This window comes from Drosophila novamexicana, unplaced genomic scaffold (genome assembly GCF_003285875.2).
Source record: "Drosophila novamexicana strain 15010-1031.04,08,12 unplaced genomic scaffold, DnovRS2.1 tig00000308-arrow-arrow-pilon, whole genome shotgun sequence".
Lineage (NCBI taxonomy): Eukaryota > Metazoa > Arthropoda > Insecta > Diptera > Drosophilidae > Drosophila > Drosophila novamexicana.
In genome coordinates, this window is record NW_020824799.1 from 148,475 (window position 1) to 174,948 (window position 26,474).

General features: G+C 39.8%; 1 protein-coding gene across 1 annotated transcript; it reads left to right on the top strand.

The window, feature by feature from the left end:
- Positions 1-167: 167 nt before the first annotated feature.
- Positions 168-26,043, top strand: LOC115759443 (tubulin beta chain). Its single transcript, XM_030700364.1, has 7 exons — positions 168-486; positions 18,394-18,628; positions 19,588-19,817; positions 23,332-23,499; positions 23,909-24,173; positions 25,434-25,756; positions 25,824-26,043. The coding sequence occupies exons 1-7, from the start codon at positions 430-432 to the stop codon at positions 25,914-25,916; spliced, it is 1,371 nt and encodes a 456-aa protein (XP_030556224.1). The 5' UTR covers positions 168-429; the 3' UTR covers positions 25,917-26,043.
- Positions 26,044-26,474: the final 431 nt, after the last annotated feature.

The window sequence follows — 26,474 nt, forward strand, 5'->3', positions numbered from 1 at the left end:
CTCTCTTTGCCATTGCCACTCCAACGCGTGGAATGCCAAGGCGCAACTATTGCTGACGCAGCCCGCTGCCCTGTTGCGCCAACCCCCTCCCCTTGACCATTGTTCAACGCCCAGCAAACCCACTCTCGGGGTTCGCTCAGTATTTGTAGCTGTGGCCGTTTTTAGTGCACGTTGGAATCTTGACGCGAGCGCGACGATCGCTCATAGTGTAAACCGTAACCAAAGCGATTCGAATAGCAAAAACCCCGTTTCCCTCGCTTTTTTGTCTGCGATTGTGTTAGTGCGTGCGTGTTAGTTTGTGTGTATTATAGTCTGTGCATACATACATACATATCTATCGATTCGTGTTGATAAGTTGTCGGTTAACCGGAGAAGCAACTTAATAAACATCTACCTGACCTTTACCAAAGTCTCAGAGCGCCTAACAATATGAGGGAAATTGTGCACTTGCAGGTCGGCCAATGCGGCAATCAAATTGGTTCAAAGGTGCGTATAATCAATATTCCATTAGTGTGCCAGCTTGGACGCCCCTTCTGATCAATTATTTAGATTTTTTCACTGTATTCCTAACCTCACATCTTAAATTATAAAACAGAACGAAATAAACGCGCTCTGCGCTTTCCACGCTCAATCTCTTTCGCTCTGCTGCCGTTCCCTCTCTCGCGCTCCCTCTCACTCTCTCTCTCTCTCTCTCTTTCAGTCGCTCGCTCTCTGTGCGCGCTCTCATTTATTGTTTTGCTGCCTGCTGCAGATTGTTTTGCCGGGGTTGGGGCAGACAACAAGCGGCCGCTCTCTCGGTTCGAGAAACTATAGAACTGCGAAGCGGCAACACATACATAAACTGACTCAGCCGACCGTTCTAGAAGTTTTAATTCGCGCTGATTTATCTTATCATGCTAATGATATCAGCAGGCAGCTGAATGTGTTTTGAAGCACTGCACTCCCCCCATAGATCATTTCCCGAAACGTAACATAAGCCCAGTGTGCATTGCAACAAAATGTTATGACAGGCGTTTAAAATTGGTTATTGTGTTTGTTTTTGGCCGGCGATTCGTTCCAACTAGAGACATATTGACACTTCTAGAAGAAGCACCTAAAACACATGTAAAGCTGTTGTTGATCTTGAACTTTCTGGTCTGAGTAATGGATACAGCGTTTGAATGTATTTCGAAACTTTCGTGAAGGTTTCGTTGGGGCTGTGCTGTTCATATACTGTTTCACGGCTCACACAGTTTGGGTAATTAATGCAAGGGTAAGCTTTCTTTCGAGTGCCCTCTACACATGACTAAATTTACCTGCTGTTTTTTATGAACACAAACGAGTTGCCTTAGAAAATGCCAGATAATTGGGAACTGTAAGGAAATTGAGCACACTGCCGTACATATGTATGTACATGCATAATTAATGCGGCACTAACAGAATTGTGTATCTTGTAGCTATTGTATCTATAAGTTTGATAGCGCCCCTCGCCTCTCGACACAAACGTCTTTGACGTGTCGCCCTGCTTGGCTACAAGTTCTTATCAGCATTTTTCCATTAGTTAGCCAACACTTGGCCCCACAACTAGCTAACTACTTACACATACCTATGCACGAGCTTGTATGCGTGTAATCAGTATGCTTGTTTACAGATACTTTGAACATACATACATAAATGGTTGATAGTTCGTATCGCTGGCATAGCCAGAAATAGGCATTGCATATGGCAGAGGCTATTCGCTTGTTTCGTCTGAAGTGCGACACACGCTGGCTGACAAAAGCTGGCCACTTTTTCACTTGACCCCGCAAGCTGGCTGCCAATTAAAGGCATACCCAAAAACAAAAACAAAAAAAGCAACTGTCGAGGCGCAGCCCCAAAGCGCAACTCGGTGCCCATTCTAAGCTAATTCAGCGCATTAATGTTCGCTCGCACAATTTACCCCATCATGAAAATCCAGAAACAGCCGCAGCAACAACAACAACAACAGCAACAACAACAGCAACATCAATGAAGTCGTTGACGTTTGACACAGTTTTCTTTTTTCTAGTTGTTGTTTGTTGTGTCTTGGCTTGTCTTGCTGTGTGTTTCTTCGTTTCCCAGCACAGTTTTCTCCACACATTAGCCCATCTGCATATTTCGCTTCGTTTCGTTTCGTTTCGTTTCTGCTTTACACGCTTTTCCACTTCAATTTTATGTAAACATATTTTCTAAGCCTTTACCAAGCTAATTAGGCCGCACTTTGCAATGACAAAGCCATGGCCTATCCCATCGGGTTTTTGCATGTGCCCATTTCCGTTTTGCTTGCGCCAGCACAATTTAAAGTTTATTCAAATAAATACATAATTTATGCAATCTGACAATTTGGCGATACAAAAAACTGTTGTTTCATTCAATTTGCCTATAATAATATTGAGCACAGTTTCGCTGCTGGCATTATTTACAAATAAATTTAAATTTGGTTCATTCTCACTGCGTTATTATATTTTGTAATTTAATTGAATGTCAATTTCTGATTAATTGGCTGTCCGTGTGAGTTATTGTTTGTGCGCTAAAATAAATAAATAATAAATATGCAAAACTGTGTGCGTGGCGAAAAATAAGCTCACAAAATAGACAAATTTGTGTACAGCAGCAGAAAATTGTACATATATACATATATACATATATATATATATATATATACTACATATATTGTATATAATATATGTTTACATATGCTTTTATGTTAAAAATCAATTGCTGTGCAGATAATGGAAACAACAAATTATGGGGTTGTTTTTTTTTGTACAATTATAATAAATTTGTCATTAGTTTTTAAATTCATAAATCAATAAAAGAGATAACAGAATAAATAGGGCCTCGCAAACTGGGCTAACAAACTTATGCAAGGCTTTTAACATTTACTGTTTTTTTTTTTTTCATAATTTTATTACATGTAGCTAATGGAGTATCTATAAAAGTATCACTCTCTAATTTAAATGGCAAGCTTTTCAGCTAAACTTATCCGAATGAAGAATTAGTAGACCCTGACAAAAACATCACAAAAAATATCTAATGGATGTAACTGATGCAACATACCTCAGCTACAATTTTTTAAATCGCAGTACAAATCGCCCAAATCTTCAACTAACTCTCCATACTCCTAGCCCATCTCTGGAAGAAACTTCGCTCTCAATTTAAACTTCATTGATATAGAATCTTATTCCAGCTGCACAGCACGTTTTACTTTAACAGGCATTCTCTGTTAATCTGTTTTAAGTTTTAGGCTAATGTGTATGCTAAATGTGAACAACTGCCGTGTTTACTTTATCTCGGCAACTTCAACAAAGTGTTTATCACCTATTCATTAAAATCACGGCTGCTAATGAAGGTATATATATATATTTTTTTTTATATTACTTTCTCCCTGGTTTGCAGCAAATCTCAACAAACAGCTTTGCCGCACGATGAGGCAGCTAGGCAGTTCCGAGCCCACGGCATATACATATATATTTTCTCTTTTTTTTTTATAACCAACCCAAAAAAAACCTTATTAAAGCTTCTCTCTTATTCAGGGCCAAGGGTTTCAAGAATTTTTAAAGCTTTCTCCAGTGCGCATTTGACAATTACATGAGCTTCTTTTTCCATTTAACTTTCCCGCTCTGGAATATACTAAATCAGCCCCCAACGAAAAGAATATTATTTTAGGCGCTTTTGTGCTTTAATTTTGCAATATGGCCTTAAGTCTTCGCTGGCTGTATATACACGTGTATAGACGCTGAAATTGATCACACATGCGAGCAAAGATGTATATTTGGCTATGGGGCAGACGGGTCATGCATGCCAGGATATTTCATAGAGGCCTGCAGCGAGCTCTTTTTTCATTATTTACATAAACCTAATTTTCCCTAAATCATTTTGTGAACAATAACAGGGAAAATCTATTTACGGCGTGCCGTCTTCGCCCTTAATTCGAGCACAGCCCCTCACTCCAAAAGAATACAGTAAAGAAACGACGACAGCGAGCAAGCAAAAAGCCAAAGAAATGGATATGGAAAAACGTGAAAAAGTGGAAAAGTGAGCTGGAAATTTATAGACAAGTGCAGCGTTGTCGTATTTCAGGCAACAACAAAGCTAAATGCCAAAACGCAAGCAACAGACAATAAAATTAAAGAGTTTGCAAAGCCAACGAAAGCCAAAGGATCCAACGTGGCTTGCACTGCATGCAAATGCCTGAAACACATGTGTCTATGTGGTGGGTGTGTGTGTGTGTGCATGTGTGTGTGTGCCCGCCTTAGGATACATTTATTTAGCTTATAATGGCAGGGCATCATCGCAGCGCCAAAATAATGCACAAAATTGAATTATCGATAACGTTGGCAACTATCGCAGCTATAATTTCTTTATGGTTACACGTTGTTGTTACATGCATAAAGTGGGCGCATGGGCATGGGCGGGGCTGCCACATGCTGTGGCATGTGGCTCATGTTTCTAGCTGGCTTGCCAGCCCGAGAGGTACTCGTTGCTAATGCGCCTGGCAATATGCAAATACAATTTCGATATGGTACTTGCCATGCATTTTATCTGTCCGTGTTTGTTTGATGGTGGAAATAACAACAAGCGTTTCATAACTTAGTTGTGGCACATTATAGTTATAGGATGGCGCAAGTGGATAACCTGATGAAATGCATGCATGGTTTCAAATATCCGGGCAAGCAAATCAACAGGCACTCAAGCACGCTTGAAAGGACCAAGTTGAAAATCAACACGAACCAGACCGAAGCGTGCTTTAACTACTTTAAAATCAACAAGAAGAAGCTTTGCAGAATATTGTCGGGATTGTCATGAAAGTAATAACTGGTCTGAGGTGTCTAGTTTTCTAATATGCTCTTCCATAATTTTTCTTTTAGCATATTTGAACAATATAATTATATTTCAAAATAGCAACAAATACATATGCTGGCAATTGCTAATAAAAATTATATATGTTGACCTAAATTTAAATTTTTAAACTAGAAGTCACTCATATATTGCAAACTTTAATGTAATGTATATTTATGAATTTTTTAAAATATGTAAACAAACCAGAAAATTGCATATTTTTCATTCTAAACTGAAAGAAAACAATGTTGCAAAGCATTTTAAATATTTATTTTTAGTTTTCGTTGCATTTACAATAAAAATGTAAGCAAAACTCTTCATTATTTGTTTTGTACAATGTTATGTCTTGTTTAACTTAACGTAACTCAAAATTCATAAGAGCTGTTGCAATTTGTTGTAATTTACTAGACTTATTACACTATATATATATATGAAAGTTTTGTTTAGTACAACAAAGCAAGTATTCAAGCAGCCCTCGTTTAAAAAAAATAATAAGTTGAATAAAACATAAAGAGTAACAAAATATATACAGTGGATATATGTTTTTGGAAAAATATTTTTCAATTTACATAAAAATGCGTTTATGCATACCAAATGAAATTTATCCTCGCACACACATACACACACTCGCACACCAATATACGCGCGCCCTTGCGCCTAACGCTATGCAATGCAGAAGAAGAAGAAGACGGGCGAACGCGCAGCCCGCGGCAACAAATGGAGGCAACAGCGCTTCGTTGCACAAACTGATTATGAATAAACAAACGTAAATTTGTATAAATATTTTGCGCATTCTATAAAAATTACATATTTATGCATTTCTTTGTGCATCGCTGAGCCCATGCAAATTTCTAAATTGCGAATTGCCGTGCAAAAGGCGCATAGATATTGGAAACACATTAGAGAACAGGTATGCCAGATAACGGCAGACAGCTGTGCTTTTCCTTTTGTGTTTTTTTTTTCGTTGTTGCAAAGCATCGAACCGGCTGCCAGCCGCCTGCCCAGCCACTCAGCCAAGTGCAACAGTTGTGGCCATAGGTAAGCCGCTGGAAACCAGGGCCTGACCAGTCCAAGGCCCGGCCAGATGGTGTGGCAGACGTCGACAAATGGGCGGGAACATTTTGTTATTTATTTAACACTTTTAAAAAGCATTGCACTCTTTTGCTCATTAATATCTCATGTTGCCCCTTAATGCATGCGGCTGTTGCATGCTTTCAAGAGCCGCCCAACATTCCAGCCGAGCCGGAGCCTGGCATATGTTTCATTATCATTGCAATACACCAGTCAGCCACATTGTTATTGTTGTTCTTTGGTTTTTTCAATACATCGTTTCGTTTTTTGTATATATTATTTTGTTGTCTTTTTTGTTGTGAATTTTCAATTACTTTGGTAATTTTATATTATTGAAATTGTACACCACAAATTGTAATTATGGCGCTTTGCCATTCCACTTGCCGCTTGCCACTCGCCACTTGGGCGGATATTGCGCAGAGCGGCAGACGACACCTGAAATAATGCTGCGCTTTTGTAATCTGGTATTTACGAAATAAATAAAACAATAAAAGAGCTGCTGGATGGAAAACAACAAAAAAACAAAAAACAAACTGTATAAAACTCCAAATGCATTTAAAGCTTTCAGGTTTAATTCGCGCTGCATAATTGTGGATGCAGCCAGAAGCTGCACGGGTGTAAATTATGCATGCAATTGCATTGGCAATAACATATTTCGGCCTTGCACGGCAGGGCGCCGATAAGCAGGCAACAGAAAATAACTCTGGACCCGGTGCGCAGCGGCCAGATAATGCCGACAGATATTAACCACACGCGATAGTAGCCTGGCAAATTTATTGCATAGCGACACATAATTAACAAAAACAAATCATGTGAAATGCAAAAACAAAACAAAAATGAGATATAATCAAGATTTGTTATTGGCTTTGTTTTATTTTATATAAATGGGTTGACAAATTGTACAGCCAAATGGCCAAATGGCCAAATGGAATTTGAACATAGGCAAACTATGCATAAAATGGCATAGAGAACACGCCAAACCCCATTAAATACCAAATGCGGTCAAAATATTTATCATTTATGTATGTGTGCACGGTGTGTCTGTGTGCCTGTGTGTGTGTTCGTATGTACAGGTGGCTAAGCATATGCGAATGTGCGGCCCATTATATCATAGAAAAATTGACATCGGTTTTATAATTTATAGCAGGTTAGCGCACGTTCGGCCCAAAGAAATACAAAAACCGCCAACCAAACCACAAATAACCAAATAGTCAAGCGCAATAATTGATCAGGCACAATCTAATGTGAATGTGCACAGCTAGAGTTTTATAAACAATGTGCAACCGGAAAACTCAAATGCAAGGATTCCAAAGCTTATTAAAAGGTAAGGTCTAGACAACAGTTTGCGGCTAGAAAATACCCTTGCTGACTTCGGCGTTATGCAATTCGCAGAGCTTACATACATCACTCATGCATACATACAGACATACATCACTCAGTTCCTCAGTGCCATTCGCACATTTAACATAAGCATTAACATAAACATGCTCTGTTATATTACAGAGTGTGACAGATACATAGAGAGCTGAAGGAAGAAGCGAGAGTCGCGTGTCAAAAAATAGAAAAGTGAAAAGAACTAACTTGGCTTAATAGCATTTCGGTATTCTTATACATATATACTTTATGGGATCGCAGAGACTATTACATACATTTGCCCAATCATATTAAACGCGTGCATCTGAAGAATGCAATTATACCAATACATCTATAGAATGCAATTGTTATCGTGTTTCATCAAAATTAAATTTACAGCTTATAAAGAGCACTAAATATATATGCAAATATGAAGAGTTAACATAAATCATAAACTAAAACCAAAAATAAAATATCCTATCGGCGCATATTTACATGAAAGCTTTTCAATTTTGGCATTTGCCCATCCGATGTGGATCTGTACAGCAAACAGCATTAATTGGATTTTTCATATACATATTTTATTTTACTATTTGGCCATATTTCAGCGCAGCGACAATCGAATTCAATAAGAACATGTAAAAAGGCTTAAACATGAGATACCCTGCAATCGGGTCTGCAAACTGTATAGACTAGAATTCTATTAAACTAATTAATCGATATAGTTATTCATACTATTAAATCTTATATGTTTTTCAATTGATCCGCCTTGACAAACCTGGTCTAGAGTAAGTCAACGTCCTAGCCTCGACAACCTTAGACAACCCGCTTAACACATGATATCTGTACAGGGTGTAAAAAAGACAACAAATAGCCGTTCAAACTATATCCACTATCCACAAACATAAAATATTAATTTGAATGTGTATGTGGATAAAAATTGTTATTGGCATATTGCAAACAATATAACAAAATGCTATCAGCAAATGCAGCGGATGCCATTGAGAAGTTGCCCTTAAATAATATGAATGATATTTGATATCCAGTTCTTTATCTGTGGCACTTGCCGCTGATTTAATGACATTTTCAGTCATTAAATTGCTGAAAAATATCTTTTCCAAGTAAATAACACAAATTGTTCAACCATATTTGCGTCAATAGACAGCAGTTATTTACTCTCTCGCTTCATAGGCAATCGAAACAAAAAAAAAACAAAAAACAAAAAATTGAAAATGTCATCTATGTGGAGAAAAACTCTTCACAAGCCACAACAACATGCTTATTTACATGGCATATACAAAACCGCGCTGAAATCATGACAATGGCATTAGACAAAAAAATTGTAAATATCTGCGTGAGCATTAAAAAAATGTATAAATGTAAATGTGTAAATGTATGCTGATGTTTTTAAATGCTGTATTTTGCGATAAGTGTTTTCAATATTTATAAATCAAGTGACTAAAAAATTAAAACAAAAATATATATCTTTGAATGTTGATATTTTAAGCATATGGATATAGAGGAAAATCGCAAAGGTTGCTGCAATTTTCACTGGAGTTACTTTATGTGATGGAGGTTCTCGTTAAGACAAGGTTTTTGGAAATCCCTCCCGCAAGTGTGGAAAAATCGCGAAAAACGATTGTATGAAACTTTTTTGTTAACCATGCGATTAGCTTTAAACTCATTTTAAAAGATCTTTCTTCAAATTCAGACGTGTTTGACACTTTTCGTATATTTTCCCATCTTTGATGATAAATGCGGGTCAAAGGTCAAGACAGGGCGAAGTTTCAGGTTGCATATGATAGGCCTCAAACTTGTTTTCACTACGAATACGTTAAAATTTTCTACGGGCGGGAACTGGTTGAAATTTTTACCACAAAACTTGCTACGGGCAAGGCCACATTTTTACTGCTAGTATATATATTTATAATATTTAAATAACATTAATTAGTTGTTAAATTAAAAAAAAAAGATATAAACTTATTAAAATGTAAAATAAATAATAAATAGAAATATGCAAATCCTAATTACGATTTCTGACAGAACTATGAACCAAAAATACTGAAATTTTAAATCAAGTGCGTTTACCTAAGAACTTATTTGACAACTTACTTGTCAATAAATATTCTAAGCAATTTTACTTAAATCAACCGGGTGCATCTCGATAGGACACTTGAGTTTAAACTGCGCGGTTGTGACTCATAAGCGCCGGCTTCATTTGAAGCGGTTGGAGCTATCATTTGGCGTTCAACAACACATGAGCCTCCTGTTACTGTGTGTGTATGTGTGTGTGTATGTGTGTGGCTGGTGTGTGCACACTTCCCGCCTTGACACTGTTTATTTATTTAGCTATTGCCAAAACGTACTTCAATGTATGAACTTCATATCGTTTGCGACATAAATATTATTATTATTACACTCTTCGCCTCGAGGCGCCACAGGACAGGCCATCTAAATAAGCACACATACATACATATATTTATATAGCATATGATAAAGTGCAAGTCGTGTCATTTCTGTGCACACAGAGCGAGAGCGTGAGCGAAAGAGGGGAGCCGAAAAACATTACGCCATATGCAAAATGATAGCGGCAAATGCTCGAAGACTTTGGCCATTAGCAAATATTATTGTTGACTAGGAAGAAGCAGACAGCAACCAGAGGTCATAAAGCAACACAACTCAGACACGCTCGAACACTTCATTCCCTCATGGATCTCCAGCAACCATCTATCACAAAAACTCAAATGACAACAGGTTCATGCAAATAATCGACAGGTTTGTGCATTATGATCAGAGCACCCGGGCGCAAATCAATGTTGTTGAAAGAAGGTCATGCAAATGGGCTGGTTGTCCGCAATATTATTATTTACCTCGGTCTGGCTACATAAGTACGAATGGGGCAGCCACACGTTGCCAGATGCTCACACACGCACCTGCACATTAGTTAAATCAATAGCAGGCCGGCCGACCAAATAAACCATAAATATTTACATATCTAAATCGACAATTATTGAAATCTCAATTGAAATTGTTTGTCAACCGCGTATACCTGCACATATGTGTGCGTATATATGTGAATGTGTGCCTGTGTGTGTGTGTGTGTGTGTGTGTGTGTGTGTTGGCCTGGCACAAAAACCTATTCAAATAAGTACATTTTGCTTCGGCCATTATAAACAAAATAAAGCCAAAATAAATTGCTTTGATACTTAAAATATGTTTAGATACATGAAGCAGACATTTTGTGACTTAACCGAAGCAATTACACGTGCATACAACATTTACGATATTTTTATATCTAAAATAAGTTGTCCAGTTATTATTTATTCACAATTATATAAAAAATGACTGCGTACAAAATATGTACTCAATGGGAAAAGCCAACGCATAAGCTTTAAGTGAAGATATAACTTTTCTGATAGGTTGTATACATATATACTTAAATAGCTATTTTTATTACTCTTCATTTCCTTATTTTCTCCCATACATTTGAGCTTAATCCGATCTACAGCAGATTCCAAAATCATATGGGAAGAATGAAGCAAAACAAGGCATTTCAAGCAAAGAGCTTCACATTTCTCCTCAAAGCAAAGTACTTGGGTAAAATGTCTTTATCTCTCTCTCTCTCCCTCTCCCTCTCTCTCTCTCTCTCTCTCTCTCTCTCTCTCTCTCTCTCTCTCTCTACCCGTCTTTTTCTCCCTCTCGAAGCTTTAAGCAATAAGCGGATCTTTAATATCGCATCCGCTCATTTAAAAGGAAAACATTTGTGTAAAGCCTGTTTAATTTAAAAATAATTTACAAAAAACCTTTTGCATCATTTCATTACGATACGAATTTTTATTAAATTATGCACATTTGCATTCGTTCGAATAATTTGAAATACTGAATGTCAGCTGCATGAAAAAACATTGCGCATTTTAAATGCATTTCGGTTGAACAACAAAAAAACAATAACATAAACACGGCACAGAATACAGAAACCCAATCAAACATCCCAGCAGCAAAAAATAAAAAAAAGCAAACATAACGTGCTGATAATGACAATTAGTGGCCACATTTAAATTGATGCACTTGATGAGAAATGTAATTGCAAATGCAGCAGACACACACACACACACACACACACACACACACACAGAGGAACTGGCACACGTATATGTGCCCATAGTATAAAGGGTAATTTACGGCATAGGCGATTGGTAAAAATTGCATTTTTCTGGTAAAGCGAGGCTGCTTCCCAATTCACACGTACGAGCAAATTGAGCGCGTTTATGTGTCTGTAGCAATTACACGCACACACACAAATTGCAGCAGCATTGCCAATTCATGGCCAGCGAATAGTGTATAATTATAGCGTAGGAGATCGAGAGCTGCCCTAAAAAGTATGCTATGGCATTTTATTGCACTAAACGTGGCCCGTACCCAGCTCAGCCATATAGAGATGAAGGCCAGCATTCGTCCAAATCCTTTTAGTATTATTACAAAATATACTTATACATATGGGCGTGACACGCGCCCATTTGGCCGTTAGTATAGTTTGGGGTACAATTCGTTATTTGCGGCGACGCGCATATAAATTGCATTTTTGAGCAGTTGCCCCCCTCCCCCCTTTTGCCAGACTGCAGATGGCCAGGTCGCTATCTTGCTTTTAAAAGGGTTTGTCTTTGCTCTTCGCTTCATTTTTGTTGTTTCTTTTTATTTTTTATGTTTTTTTGTGTGTCGCATCAAAATGGTTTATGGCCAATGGCTGCAAAATGTCATCTATCGATGGGCGGCCGTTAAGCTTTGAGTGTGTAGAGGGCCATTTTTATTTTATTGCGGCTTATGACTGAGCTGCGCTGTGCCCGGGAGCAAAGCTCATTACGCTAATGGATGCCACACACTCGCACACACTCACACACACTCGCACACACACACATATGACATTTACCATACATTGAAATATAATTTCGTTGCTGGCCGCTCAAATTAAAATAAATTGACTTAGTTCACATCGCGCGCTTTGCATTTTAAACGCTCTCGCACACAAATCGCGCGGCTTTTCTGCGCATTTGTAAATTGGCAAATGTTTGTCAAAAGAGCTTCAATCCTGTTTATTGTTTTTAATTAGTTTAATGCCAATATCGCAAAAATTCAATTGAAAATCAATGCAATGTGCCCCACCCAACGTTACTTTTGACTTGTGCCTATTTTAAATACAAACTGAATATATTTGCTAAACAAGGCGTTATGCCAATTAATAGGAACGCCTTCTTCTTTTTTTAAATTTATTTTAAGCTAACTCACTTTTGTGTTAAAAGTCTTAATATTTCTATTATACTCTCTCATCATTATTTTTATATTATTTTAATAGGTTAATGCTTAAAGCTTTTGTTATAGATCAAGCTCAATAATTGCACGCAATGGAATTTTAATTAGAAACAGGGTTTTTTATTTGTCCTCTCCTATAAATGTACATATGCCACTTATTTATTCAATTATTTATTTATATTGAATTTTTATAAATTTACACACGAAAATTGCATGAAGCTAAGCGTGCAGGTAAATTTAATTACACTATTAAACATACATCACAAAACACCAAAATTAAATTAAATTAAATATTTAAATTAAATGCCCAAATCGTTAAAAAAAGTAAATTAAAACGTTTAATATATGTATTAGGGTTTACAAATTAAAAAGCGCATCCGAGTTCAAGATAAGCCCGATTAGAATAAATATTTATGTCTGTTGCAATATCTTGAACAATCCGGCTATGATTTATTTGAGCCGCAATTGTTTATTTATGCGTTGCGTGTGCCGCGAGCAAAAACGTCAAATTCAATATTCAAACGCAGTTGCAGCAATTTGGATGACTCGAACGCCAGACCCAGGGGCAATCCCTGGTGTATCCCTTGGCGCTCTCAGTCACATCCGTTGCGACATGCACTTCCGTTGCTTTGCGTGGCGCGCAACCTTTGCATCCTCTGCTAACCAAACCCGAAATGTCCTTTTGTCTTAGGAACAAAGCACAAACTGCAGCGCACATTTCTTTGCCGGCCGCAACTAATTTATGCTCGTTTTTTTTTTCCTACTCCCGACTTTGGCGAGTTTTGCCACTTGACTTTTGCTTGGCTGCTCGCCGCGCCGCATTTCGGTTTTTTGTTTGAACGCTTTGAGAATTTTAATTTTGAATTTCTTTTACGAGCGTGGCTGTGTGGTCCCATTAAAAAAGACGGCGCCACAAAATGGCTGGCAAAATGGCGCCGCTTTGGTCAACGCACGTTGCCTTTTGTTTACTTTTAATTTGATCACTCTACTTTTTCCCCCCTAATTTCGAAAGTTCTCTAGTTTTTTAACTTGTGCGCAATTTTGTAATTAAGCAATTTGACCGCAGCTAGCAAAAGTTTAACGCAAATGAAGGCAGCGTAATTGTTTTTTCGTTTTTTGTTTTTTTTTTTTTTCGTTTCGTTTCCACTTAAAGGGAGTGTTTAAGGCTACTTTATCAGACCCACCTCAAACAGCTGAGACAGGCATGTCAGAAGCATGAGTCGATATCAACAGACGTTCAACGGACAGTTGGACAGCTCTGCAACATTTTTCGACCGTCATTTGCAACAGCAGAGCAAAAGTTTTCATAATATACATTTATAATAAGCTACTTATATAAGAGCACAGCAGAAACAATAGTCGAGAGTGTTGACAGGGCATATACCCTTACATGAAGTCCTAATTGGTCTGATAAACTTTCGTATGTTATACGAAAGAAAGGAATATAGATATAGAGCGACAGTAAATTAAAATAATATTATAGATATATATTCTTGAAAATCGCATAGAAGGGCGTTATTTGGATATTCATTTTTGTTTGGTGGCTAAACGAAGAGCATCAATAGTTGGTAGGTTACACAGTGCATGTCAAAGTGAATATACCCTATGACAGGGTATGCATAGCGTAGCACCCCTTTGCGAGCAGCTCAGCACTCAATGCCAAGAGCAAACAAACAGCTCAAAAGTAGTCAAAAAGAAAAACGCTTATCTGCAATTGGCTTCGTAAAATATACGAAAACATATTTAAATTTCCCCACAGGCAACAAGTGCCGGGGCAACAGCAGGACCAGAACAAAGTCAGTCAACTAGTTGTCTCCCATGCGGCGGCTCCAAGCACACACACACACACACACACACATAGACACACACGCCCACTCAACCAAATGCCAACAAGCAAGCAAACAAATACAAGCTAAAGCGTATGCAAATCAAAGTTATTGTCAGGCCAAAAGTGTCTACCGATGCGTACAATTGAGTGTCATATTTCCAGTTTGTTATATATGCAAAGGCAAAGGCTATGGCAAACTGAGCTACAACAGCTCGCCCACACGCCCCAAACCACACCCACTCCCCATATGAGGTCCAACTTTATGCAAGGGTAAACTCAAGTCTCAACTTTTTTACTTCTCGTTTTTTTTTATACTTAACTTCCTGCGCTCGTCTTTTGGTCATGCAACTTGTTATCATTGTTGCGTGCCTAAAAGCCAATGTCGAAATGAAACTTTGCCAACGAACAGCAGTAATGCAAACATTTATGCTGCGCCAGGATTAACATAACAACAAAAACAACAACCTGGGACATACGCGCCAGGCCAAACAGTTTATTTGAGCATGCAATCAATGATTATCCAATTTTAGGCAACATTCTAAAAGTGCTCAAACTTTTACATTCGACTATAGCCATTATTCTAATACAGTCTTAAAAGGTTATAATACATTTTTGCAGGTAAAAGAGAGGGATGGGCAGTAGAAAGCAGCATATGAACGCTTAAGTATACTTAAGCATATCATATATTAATATATCATATATCATATATACATATGATATACATATATTCTTCTGCGTCTATCAGTCCTGCATGTATAAGCCAAAGGGCATATTCTGCATTCTCCTTCTGCATACACTTCCGATTTAATTAGAATTAAATATATTTGAAATTAGATTGTATATTTTATTTAATACAAGGGTATCTGCTTGTCGATATGGACAGAAATTGTGATTTTTATTTGTCGTACAAAGAGCTTGAAAGATATTTTGAACTCTATATATCACTTATTAGTGCATGTTTTTCTTCGAATTATTATATCGAATTATTATCAACGGATCTGTGCAAATCTCTCTCTCTCTCTTGTAGACACAAGTAGTAGATTTATATATATATATATAAGTATATTCTAGCGGGTATTGCCCGGCCGTGCCCGTAATCCATTATCTGCTGAAAGTGTTAGACATTAGAAAGCTAGACTTGCACGATTCAAGTATTTTACTCGAAATTAATTAAGACACACTTGGGAACAGTGAGGAAGCGAGGTAATAAATGATGATAAATTGTTTGCAAATACAAATATTCAAAATAACTTTGGGCAGGAACTTTCTAATACGTAATTGCCTTTCTCAGCTAATATCAGCAAATATTATTAGTCTACCAAGACAATAGCTCATTCTAGTGCAACTTCATAAACACAGTGAAAACTCACTTTGGCGGATAGAGGCCGTCGGAAATGTCTGTCCACTCAAGAGGAGTGTTAGCTCCATAAAGCGGCAATGGGTGGCTTGATTTACCATATCGGTTTGAGAGAAAATGTACGCCCAAGTGTGTTGTCTGCCCTAATAGAAGTGTCCATTATACGAGTTTTTACTGTATATCCAGCTAACGACAGTTTAATACAGTAAGTACTTTTATAGAGACCATGGTGTTTGACAGTTCATGCGTGAATGTGAGCAAGGTAGAGACATAAAAATAAATATATGTGTTAGAGTGTTCGATGGCAGGTGTAATGCATCGTCGTCTAAAAACGTCGAGCTTTATGAATAATTTACAGATATTTATGAGCTCGACAGGCACTTAGAAAGGTCCTGCTATGGCCATAACACAAAAGAGACACGACAATCAAGTAATGATACGAAGCGACAGCTCTTGCGGCTGCTCAAATGCGCAACAACATATTTAAATGTTGGAAATGTGCAAAATGTCTTGTGGCTGTGAATACGAAATTCATATATGTACATCAAAGGGTATTTAAAGACGCCTTTGGCTACATACATTGTTATTATTTCTTTTGTTTGGGCAGTTGTTAAATCCATAGTTAATACACTCAAGAGTTGACGTCATGCTACGTTTGCCCATTGTAAAAGTTTGCTGTCTTTTCGGGCAAAAAGCATAAATTAAAACTTGTGCCATGCCCTTCCTTCATCCAATCTCGGACATTAATATATGAAATGCCGAGAAAAAAGAAATTAATTCACGACCCTTGGCGCTTAAGTCCATTAAAAATCATTCCGATCAATGTGAGTGGGGGGCAGCGCACATTGCGATTTTCTCACAATTAGCATTTTGGCATCCACTCCAGTTTTTACCAGCCGCCGGCCCGTATACACATACACACGCGTACACACACACACGCACACCTGGCCAACAAAAGCGAACGAAACGATTGAAACATTTTTAAAAATTTGAAATTCATATGCGCAACAAACGTGAAATGTTTTGTGAAGCGTATTGGGCAATAAAACCAAAACCAAAAAAATATCAAGAATAATCTAGTCGGAATGGCTCGACTAGGAAATACCCAAATCCTTCTTTTGCCAAAACAAGAAGCAGCAGAAGCAGTCAATAAATTTTCCATTTTTAACCCATTGTAAAGTAATAAAGGTAGAAAATGACACTATAAAGCAAATAATAACTCCCTCTGCTGGATATGAACTCGCAATTCTATCATCCGAGCGAACTAACTGCCACCGCCTCATACCTTAAAGATATATATAATCTTCGAAGTAAGTCAAAGGTAAAATACAAGTGAATTGAAATAACAACATTGCTAATCCAAGAAATGTTATATACATGATCCGAGAAGCTATAGGGCTCTACAAACCTAAAGATATATATTATCAAAAAGCAGGATTTCTATATTAATTTTTGGCGTTTGCTTAGAAACGAGGCAACTTATCAATGGCCAACTACAGTGCGGACACTGGGAGGACTTACGTTCAAGATACCAAGATCTAGCTAGGCTCTGAGATCGTTGCACCTATACATATAGTCAGAAGAACAGTTAGATCAACTCGCCTATTGACACTGACCAAGGTTATGTATACATTATGGGCCTTCTGCCTGTTGCATACGTTTTCACAAAAGCAACCACTATACCCTTCTTACCCATGCTCAAAAGGAATCAGGGTATAAAAAAAATAAAAAGTCGAGCCACACGCAAGAAAAATATACGTGCAAGCAAATACGATATAAAAGCGGACTGTTGGGCTGCAAGGTAGCGGGGGCAAAGGGGAGTGCAAAGGTAAAACAGCAAAATCGCTGAAGCACTCGACCCATAGGAAGCGGCAAAAATAAATAAATATATGAAAACACCTAAAAGGATTCAATTATTCCCCCTCGTTACATAACGAAAAATAACACGAAGCTCACTCGCTGCCAGCAAAAAATGCGCGCCCATAAAAGTATGCAACAGAAATTGCTCACGGCATATAAAGTGCTCCCGCTCCCCCGTGCATAGGTGGGGGCATATAGCAAGGCGGGCGGGGCGCTTGGAGCATATGCACGCGCATAAATCGCAACCAGATAGGTACCAGAACGATGACGATGACATTGGCGTTGGCGCTGCCATTGGTATTGGCCATAAAAGCAAGCGGCATGTAAAAAGGACACTCATATTTATATGCACTGATTGCCAAAGCAATGCAACCCAAGCACATACACACACACACACACACGGGCGCGCACATCGCTGACACATGCGATACGATACGATATATTGATTGAAAAATAATATTTAAGCGCCGCGCAGTAAACTGAAAAAAACTGCGAGCCAGCTCGTCATATCTCATTGCATAGAAATGGGCAATATTATGAAATGTCGGGCATACGACATCTAGATTATTTATATTCATTTGTATTATATGGAATTTTATTGAAATTCATCAATTGAAATCAGAAAAATGGCAGAGTTACCGAATATATTAAAATAAAATTATGCCTGCCCCTTGAATAAATCTAATGAAAAGATTTAAAAGTTTCTTAACACAAAAAAATGTGATTACTTTGAATTGAATATTATTAAGATTTGTGCAAATTGTTGTATTCATTATAGTTCTGGGAAATAATCTCAGCGGAGCATGGCATCGATCCCAATGGCTACTATCACGGCGAATCGCATCTGCAGTACGAGCGCATAGATGTCTACTACACTGAGGCAAGCAGCGGCAAGTATGTGCCGCGCGCTGTGCTCATCGATCTGGAGCCGGGCACCATGGACTCGGTGCGTCAATCGCCCATGGGTCAACTCTTCAGGCCCGATAACTTTGTGTTCGGCCAGTCAGGAGCGGGTAAGTGCTACAAGTGAATTAGTTGCAAGTGCTTGTTGAATGTTGTATTTTATTTAGGCACAAAGGCGAGCACTATAGCCATGTCCTTGTGTTTGCCTTAGGGCAGTTCCACCGTTAATCATTGTCCCTCCCACCGAAGTATATTGGACAGCGTTTAGCTAATGCATTTCAGCTGCTCATTAATGCTGCCATGTCGTGGCATGTTGCACACAAACACACACACACACACACGCTCGCACACACTGTACACACATGGACAACTACCGCTCCGCATCTGCAGATCCGCACGACCTGCGTGCGTATGCTTTTGTTTTTCCTCGCAAAAGGCGCCCCACGGCTGATCGGCAGTTTGTTCAGCTTGTCATTTTGGTGGCTCTCATCATCAAGCATATACCTGGCAATAGTTGTTCTAGCTGCAGCAACAACAACATTCAGCCGCAGCAGCAGCAGGAAGAAAACATCATGTGCTGTTGTCATTGCTTTGATAAGTTCAAACAAGATGACGTTGATGAAATTGCGGCTGGGTTCTACTTCCTATAAGCAATCCTGATAAGCCAGCAGTAAACTGGTCTATTGATGGGCAACTACAAAGGCGGCTGGACGGTTGGCACATACTGATTTTTACTCCTCTTCTTGTTGTTGTTGTTGCTGTAATTGTCGCTGTTGCTGTTGCAGTTGCAGTTGCTGCCTGTGCTGGAGACGTAGCTGTCCGGAAGGTTGATCATAATTGCAATTATAAAATAGCCTGCGGATGACGATGAAAATTAATTTCGTACATGTCATTCATCACAACATGTTGATATTATTGTCGTGGTTATGTGTGTGTTTTTCTCTGTGCATGTGCGTGTGCGGGTGTGCATGTGGAGGGGGCAAGTGTGTGCTGCTTAGTTAATTATGTTATTGCATATCTACTTGCACATATATCCAGCAGCTGACCTCACCTTTCTGCTCTTCAACAGGCAACAACTGGGCCAAGGGACACTACACAGAAGGCGCCGAGCTGATCGATTCGGTGCTAGAAGTAATGCGCAGAGAATCCGAGGGCTGTGACTGCCTGCAGGGCTTCCAGCTGGCCCATTCACTGGGCGGCGGCACTGGCTCTGGTCTCGGCACTCTCCTCATTTCGAAAATACGCGAGGAGTACCCGGATCGCATCATGAACTCCTTTTCGGTGGTGCCCTCACCCAAGGTAAGTACGCACCTTTGCACAGCTGCAGATCACGCGCACGCACATTCGCACTGCTCTCATGATTTTGGCCAGGGCAATCCGCTTAGGCAAATCAGCTTAGCCCACAAATTAGTTTAGCGCCGTTTGTAAGCCGTCGTGCGACCATAAAACGCTTTACAGCCGCACGCGTTTTTGTCTAATAACCGAAATGGGCCGCACCATGGCAACAAATATGCCCAGCACCAAAGCCTTTTTGTGCGTGCCACAAATTATTATGCCACGAATGTGAGCATAGCCTTTCAGAGGCTTTCATTACATTAGTTATTATTGCATTTAATACATGTCAGGTGTTTTGCAAATTTTAGCATATAAATGCTCATTATTGTTCATTACAAATGCCAAACTTATTTTAGAGGTATTCCTGAAATCTCCCAAGAGCTTGATTAAAAGATATAAAATAATTTATATCTTCCTTTGATATTCGCAAAGAAGGCTGAAGTCAACCAAACTAATCTCTCCTCTTTAAATGAGAACGATGATAATAACAATAATCATCTTTATCAATTCCAGTTTTTGTTTTAAATTTTCGCCAAATTCAATTGATGTCCTTTATTGTAAGCGGTACGCGGATCTGGCAAATAATTCTAATTAATTTGCCGCTGCATTTTGAGCCGCCAACAACTGCGGCTAATTGACAGTGCAATTTTGGTTGGCCAGTGTATAAGGTAGAGGGATGGATCTCTGTAGCAGCCACATCTGTGCGGCAGGTCGCCTCCACAATGGCTGCATTCTGACACGCTTCAATTATTGCTTAATTAACCTGGTTGCATATTTTACATGCACGCCCTGCCCTGGCAGCACGTGAGACGCCTTCATTTGCATTATAATCATCGTGAGCATTTAATTACATTTCGACATTTAATTAAATTAATTTAGTGGCAAATTGATTGTCAATAACAGGCGGTGCGCAATATCCACAAGCGAATTGCGAGCAGCGTATTAAATACGAACCCTTTTTGTTTTTTGTTATATATCAAAATGATTATTTATTTTAAACTGCATCAAATTAGTAGGTCAGGTTTTCTATTTTATTTATAGTTAAAATGGAATTAAAAGCCTTTGAAAGCCCATTCATTTCGACTTTCAACAGAATGTGAAACCTTAAGACTTGTCACACTGCCGAATCTTTGGACTAACCACAACTAACAAGCCACAACAATAATGAAATAGAAATGAAAACCAGGCAAATGTTTGTGTATTCATGTGATACCCCGCAAACATATTTTATTGGGGAAGAGTATTATAATTTTGATACGAAGGAGACGTGTTCGACCCCATGAATATATATATTTTTGATCAGAATCAACAGTCGAGTTGATATAGCCATGTCCGTTTGTTTCTTGCGAATTAGTCTCTCAGTTTTAAAGCTATCGTCTAGAAACTTTGCCTATCGCCTTTTTAGGCAGTACATATAACAGAGCCGGACGGATCGGATCACCACGATCTGTCAAAAAGTATAACTTCTTTGTTTATCAAGATTTCTTGACCACAGTTTCACTGTGCACCTCATATATATACCAAGTCCTATTAATATCGGACCATTCTATCATATAGCTGCCACAGAAACGATATTTAGTGTGCCGTAGATATCGCCTTTGAGGGTTTGCTAATGCAAAGCATACTATTACCAAAATCAGGTTAATACGGGTCCAAATTATAAAATATGCGACAAGTTTTCCTCTAAAGAAACGCCAGTTCAACTGCCCTGCGATGCAGACAACTTTAATTGTTTTCAGGGTATACAGAAGTATATTATTAAAATACAATTAAACTTAAAATAAAATACATGCCTAGCACTACACTGTTACAAGTGTAAATATGCCTCAGATGGTTTGGCTTGGCACTCAATTTAAAAGGCGAGCAGAAAAAGTTTATTGATGCGTGAAATTAGCATTCGACATGCCCATATATATCTCAGCCTCCCACACTCTCTCTATATTACTCCTGCTCCCGAGATTTTTAGTTTAACACTCACATAGTCCATATGCAGATCGAATGAAACTTACGTTCTGTTGCTGTTTAATTTATTACCGTCACGCTTGAGCAATAATGAACAAAACTATGTGAGAATGCGAGTCCACGCTCCGCACTTGTCATTGGGTCAGCTAAACCCTTTTTGGCCAATTGCCCAGCCCCTTCTATGGTGGAATTGTTATTTATGCGCTTGGTCTGGCGAATTACCGCAATGTTTTGGCATTGGCGGCCATTTTGTTGCGGCCAGGACATGACACACGCCTGTCACTTAATATGCATTTCAAATTTATGCGATTACTCGCACATTTTAATGGTCGTCTATTTTTTATGCGCTTTGCCAGTTGTTTTAAATGCTTTAAGGCTTAGTCAGATTAATAAATTGGCATATTTGTAAAAGCATTTAATTGGGCCCATTGATCCTGCGCAGCATTACAGCCATGTGGCAAATCCTTTTCGATTTGTGCATGGCAAATATTTTGCCTGAGCAGTTGGCAAATACAACTGCAGTAACAAATATGTGTAAGTTATGCCCGGGCATAACTCAATATAATTAGATTCATGTAGTACCTGTTCCAGGTGACCGTTCGTTATCGCCCCAGGACTGCACCATTAAATAATAGCAAGGATTTATGTGCAAACATTTTGCTTTGCAAACAGCAACTGAATTTTGCTTATCCGTGTTGTTGGACACAGGTAGTGCAATGCATCTTGCCAAGGCAAATAGAAGCCTAACCAAAGTATTACACATAATTTTCAGCTGCTGCAAGCAAACACAACAAACGCACACACACACACACGGACATCAAGTGTTGTGTGCAATATGCAATTGCATTTATGCAATAAATGTTCGACCGTATGCCCGTCCGGGCCCCAACACTTTACAAACAGCAGCAGGTGGGCGTCGACTGGGGCAGCACCTTTTCCCTCTCCATTTCCATATAGTTTGGAGCATAGTCCAAATGCAACTTTCATGTACTTTGCTTGACGCACTGCAAAACAATGCAAACTCGAAATACATTTTCAAAATCAAAAACTAGTTTCTATTTTCTGCATTTGAACGTGAACTTTGAAACATGTTTGCTGAATAATTAAGATACTGTATATACGGATAGATAAAATCGGAAATGGGCATAAACTGCAATAGATAAGGCTTTAAATACATTCTAAATGCATTTAATATAATTAAATTCACATGCAATGCGATTAGTTTTCTCGATATTGAAACTGCTGTCATAATGGGAACAGGTGAAGGCAGCTGGTTTCCACGAAATCTTGACAAAGTGCAAAGGGAGAAGGTTTCACACTGTGTGAGGGGCAATCAATGCGAAATGATCCAAATGCTGCTGTTTCTATTTCTGTTGCTAGTCTCCAAACATCAGATCGTATCTATCAACTTGCGTTCCATTAACTCTGCCAATTAATATACTTATATATGTATTTGCTTTTATTTTTCTTGCATGCCATCGCCATCGCCTGTGCCGCTGCTCGCTCCCGCTCATAGGTATCCGATACCGTTGTGGAGCCGTACAATGCAACGCTCTCCATACACCAGCTGGTGGAGAACACGGATGAGACGTTCTGCATTGACAACGAGGCGCTTTATGATATCTGCTTCCGCACGCTGAAGCTCTCGTCGCCCACATATGGCGATTTGAATCATCTGGTTTCCGTAAGTGAATTTTAATCAAACAAACCAACTAATGTGTGTGTTTCGGTTTTGTGTTTGCACTCCATACCCTGTTCCCACAACATCCACGTCCACGTCCATGTCCACATCGTTGTTGTTGTCGTCCAGGTGTCCGAGGTGGTCGTTGAGCCATACAATGCGACACTGTCGGTGCATGAGCTGTGCGTGAACACAGACGAGACGTTCTGCATTGACAATGAGGCCTTGTACGACATTTGCTATCAAACTTTGCGCCTTGGCTCACCCACCTACCAGGATCTCAATCATTTGGTGTCTGTAAGTAAATGGCAAAGGATACAACAACAACTCGCTACCTAATTTCAGGAATAACGCCCGCAAACAAAGCCATCTATTCGTACAATCCCTCATAAAGAATCTCTTTCACATCTAGATCACAATGTCTGGCGTGACCACCTGCTTGCGTTTTCCTGGCCAGCTCAATGCTGACCTGCGCAAACTGGCTGTGAATATGGTGCCCTTCCCGCGGCTGCACTTCTTCATGCCGGGCTTTGCGCCGCTTACCGCCAAGGGTTCGCAGCAATATCGCGCGCTCACCGTCGCCGAGCTGACCCAGCAAATGTTCGATGCCAAGAACATGATGACCGCCTGCGATCCCAGGCACGGCCGCTACCTAACCGTAGCCTGCATCTTCCGAGGTGAGTGTTGAGACCTTTTTCCCTGATAAATGGCCGATGTTAGGGTTTCGCTCCACTCTTAAGTGGCGTTGACATGACTCGACAGGACGCCACGTGCTCTCTGACCTTTTGCTCGCGAAGCTCACGTGAAAGGTAGCCGCGCCCACAAACCAGCGGGCCGGGCAAGAAAAATAGTATTTTAACAACAGCCACACAATACGCGGATATGACCATGTGGCCAACTGTCTGTGTAGGCTTAGGCTTAGCTGTCCGCTGCGCAGCTAACGCGGCTTAGGACCAACTTTGTCGCTTTGTCATGGCCAGCAGTTGGCGCACCTGTCCGCTCGCTTAGGCAGGAGGCCCAGAGGCAGGCACGTAGCGCGCCTTTGCGACAGCGACAATTTTATTAGCAAACGCAAAGCCTACTTATGGGCGCCACTAGAAATGATTAATGCACGTCGACTGGCGGCTAAAAAGGCTGCAATCCGTCAGCGCGCACGTAGCGCAAATTTGTTTGTGTCCAGGCCGCGTCCCTACCATCCACCATCTTTTACCATGGGGAGGGGGTCACATTTTTTCGCGCTAATTTTTAAATTAATAAACTGCTGCGCTGTGGCGCCCAAAAGTATGCCGCATAATATATCATTTGTTATTCCTTGTGTGCCTAGCCAGCCGAATGCTCGAACGCCCCCGCGCCCCTGCCCGAACGCATTTCGCCTTTGACTGATGACTCGCAAAACGCGCGTAATTAGAAATTTACTTTCAAGATCCATTTGGGAATTGCGAGTTTCGGTCCCGGTCCCAGTCCCAAGCCCGCGACCGCCGCTTGACACGGCTTTTGGGCCTTAACTAATCATGCTGAACGTGACTTAAGGCTGCAGCGCCAATGCCTGTCGCAGGCCTCGCATCCCCGCGTTCCCGCGTCCGTTTGTCCGCGCTTGCAAAATAATTAATCACAAAAATGAGCGCCAGCCAGCTAAAAAAAAAACACAACCAACAAGAATTTAAACAGCTTTTTTAGTTGCCTCATGGGACTGTTTCTGTTGGTGTCCGTCCGCAGCCCTCCCACCTAAAGGCAGGCATCGGCACAGGAATAGCCCAGGTGGCCAAGTGAGCTGGCAGGGCTTAGAAGACGTTTAGTATTTCATATTCAGGGATTTGGGGATTTACTTGACGCTTCAAAGCCAGCTCCGCTTTTGATGTAAAAAAAAGCGAAAATGCGGAAAAACCGATGCCAGCAAAGTTCAAGTATTTTTACACTGCACTCTTAATAATTAACAGGACCCATGTCTATGAAGGAGGTGGACACACAAATGCTCAACGTGCAGAGTAAGAACAGCAGCTACTTCGTCGAATGGATACCCAACAATGTGAAGGTGGCCGTTTGTGACATTCCGCCACGCGGCCTCAAGATGGCGGCCACATTCATTGGCAACACAACAGCCATCCAGGAGATATTCAAGCGCATCTCCGAACAGTTTACGGCCATGTTCCGCCGCAAAGCCTTCCTGCATTGGTACACTGGCGAGGGCATGGATGAAATGGAGTTCACCGAGGCGGAGAGCAACATGAACGATCTGATATCCGAGTATCAGCAGTATCAGGTGCGACACGATCTACAGCTTACTTCTAACTTTCCTCACATAATCAATATACATTTACTCTTTCCAGGAAGCCACCGCTGACGACGAAGTCGAGTTCGACGACGAGCAGGCTGAGCAAGAGGCTTACGAGTCAGAAGCACTGCAAAACGGCAATGCCTAAACAAGAACTCGACACTTTCGCGTTTTACTTGTTATCTGCACGATAATCTATTAGACTAGATTTTCAAACATGCAGACACACGGAATGAAAGTTAATAAACAGTAAACATAGTATTTCATTTTCTGTACGCCAACTTTGTATTAATTTTTGCGTGAACGACTTGGACAAGTCGCTGCTTAAACCAGTTAGGAATTTTAAGTGTGGCCTTGACTTTAACTAAATTGTACCTCGGACGAGAACATTTGCGGACGGACATAGTATATAGTACAAGGCCCCCTGAATACCTATCTGGACTTGTTACTTTGCTATTCATATTTTGATAACATTTCGACCTGCTCTCAACTATTTTGTGAATGTTACAGATATAGCTACATCCTGTAGCTTTTATGCAATGCGTATATGATAAAAATGTTTGTGAAAGATTGATTAAACTCACCAACTATTATTATCCTCCTATCCTATTTTGACAAAAAGCTTTTTAGAATCTGGTTACTTTATCTTTCTCCCTCGTGGTATTCACTAAGGATCCTTCGATCCAAACGCATACATTCTGTCCCT

Excerpts from the sequence above, each read along its gene's own strand:
- LOC115759443 (XM_030700364.1), top strand. The coding sequence starts at position 430 with ATGAGGGAAATTGTGCACTTGCAGGTCGGCCAATGCGGCAATCAAATT. Across the intron at positions 18,629-19,587 it reads GTTCGGCCAGTCAGGAGCGG|GCAACAACTGGGCCAAGGGA; the intron begins GTAAGTGCTACA and ends GCTCTTCAACAG. Across the intron at positions 25,757-25,823 it reads CCGAGTATCAGCAGTATCAG|GAAGCCACCGCTGACGACGA; the intron begins GTGCGACACGAT and ends TACTCTTTCCAG.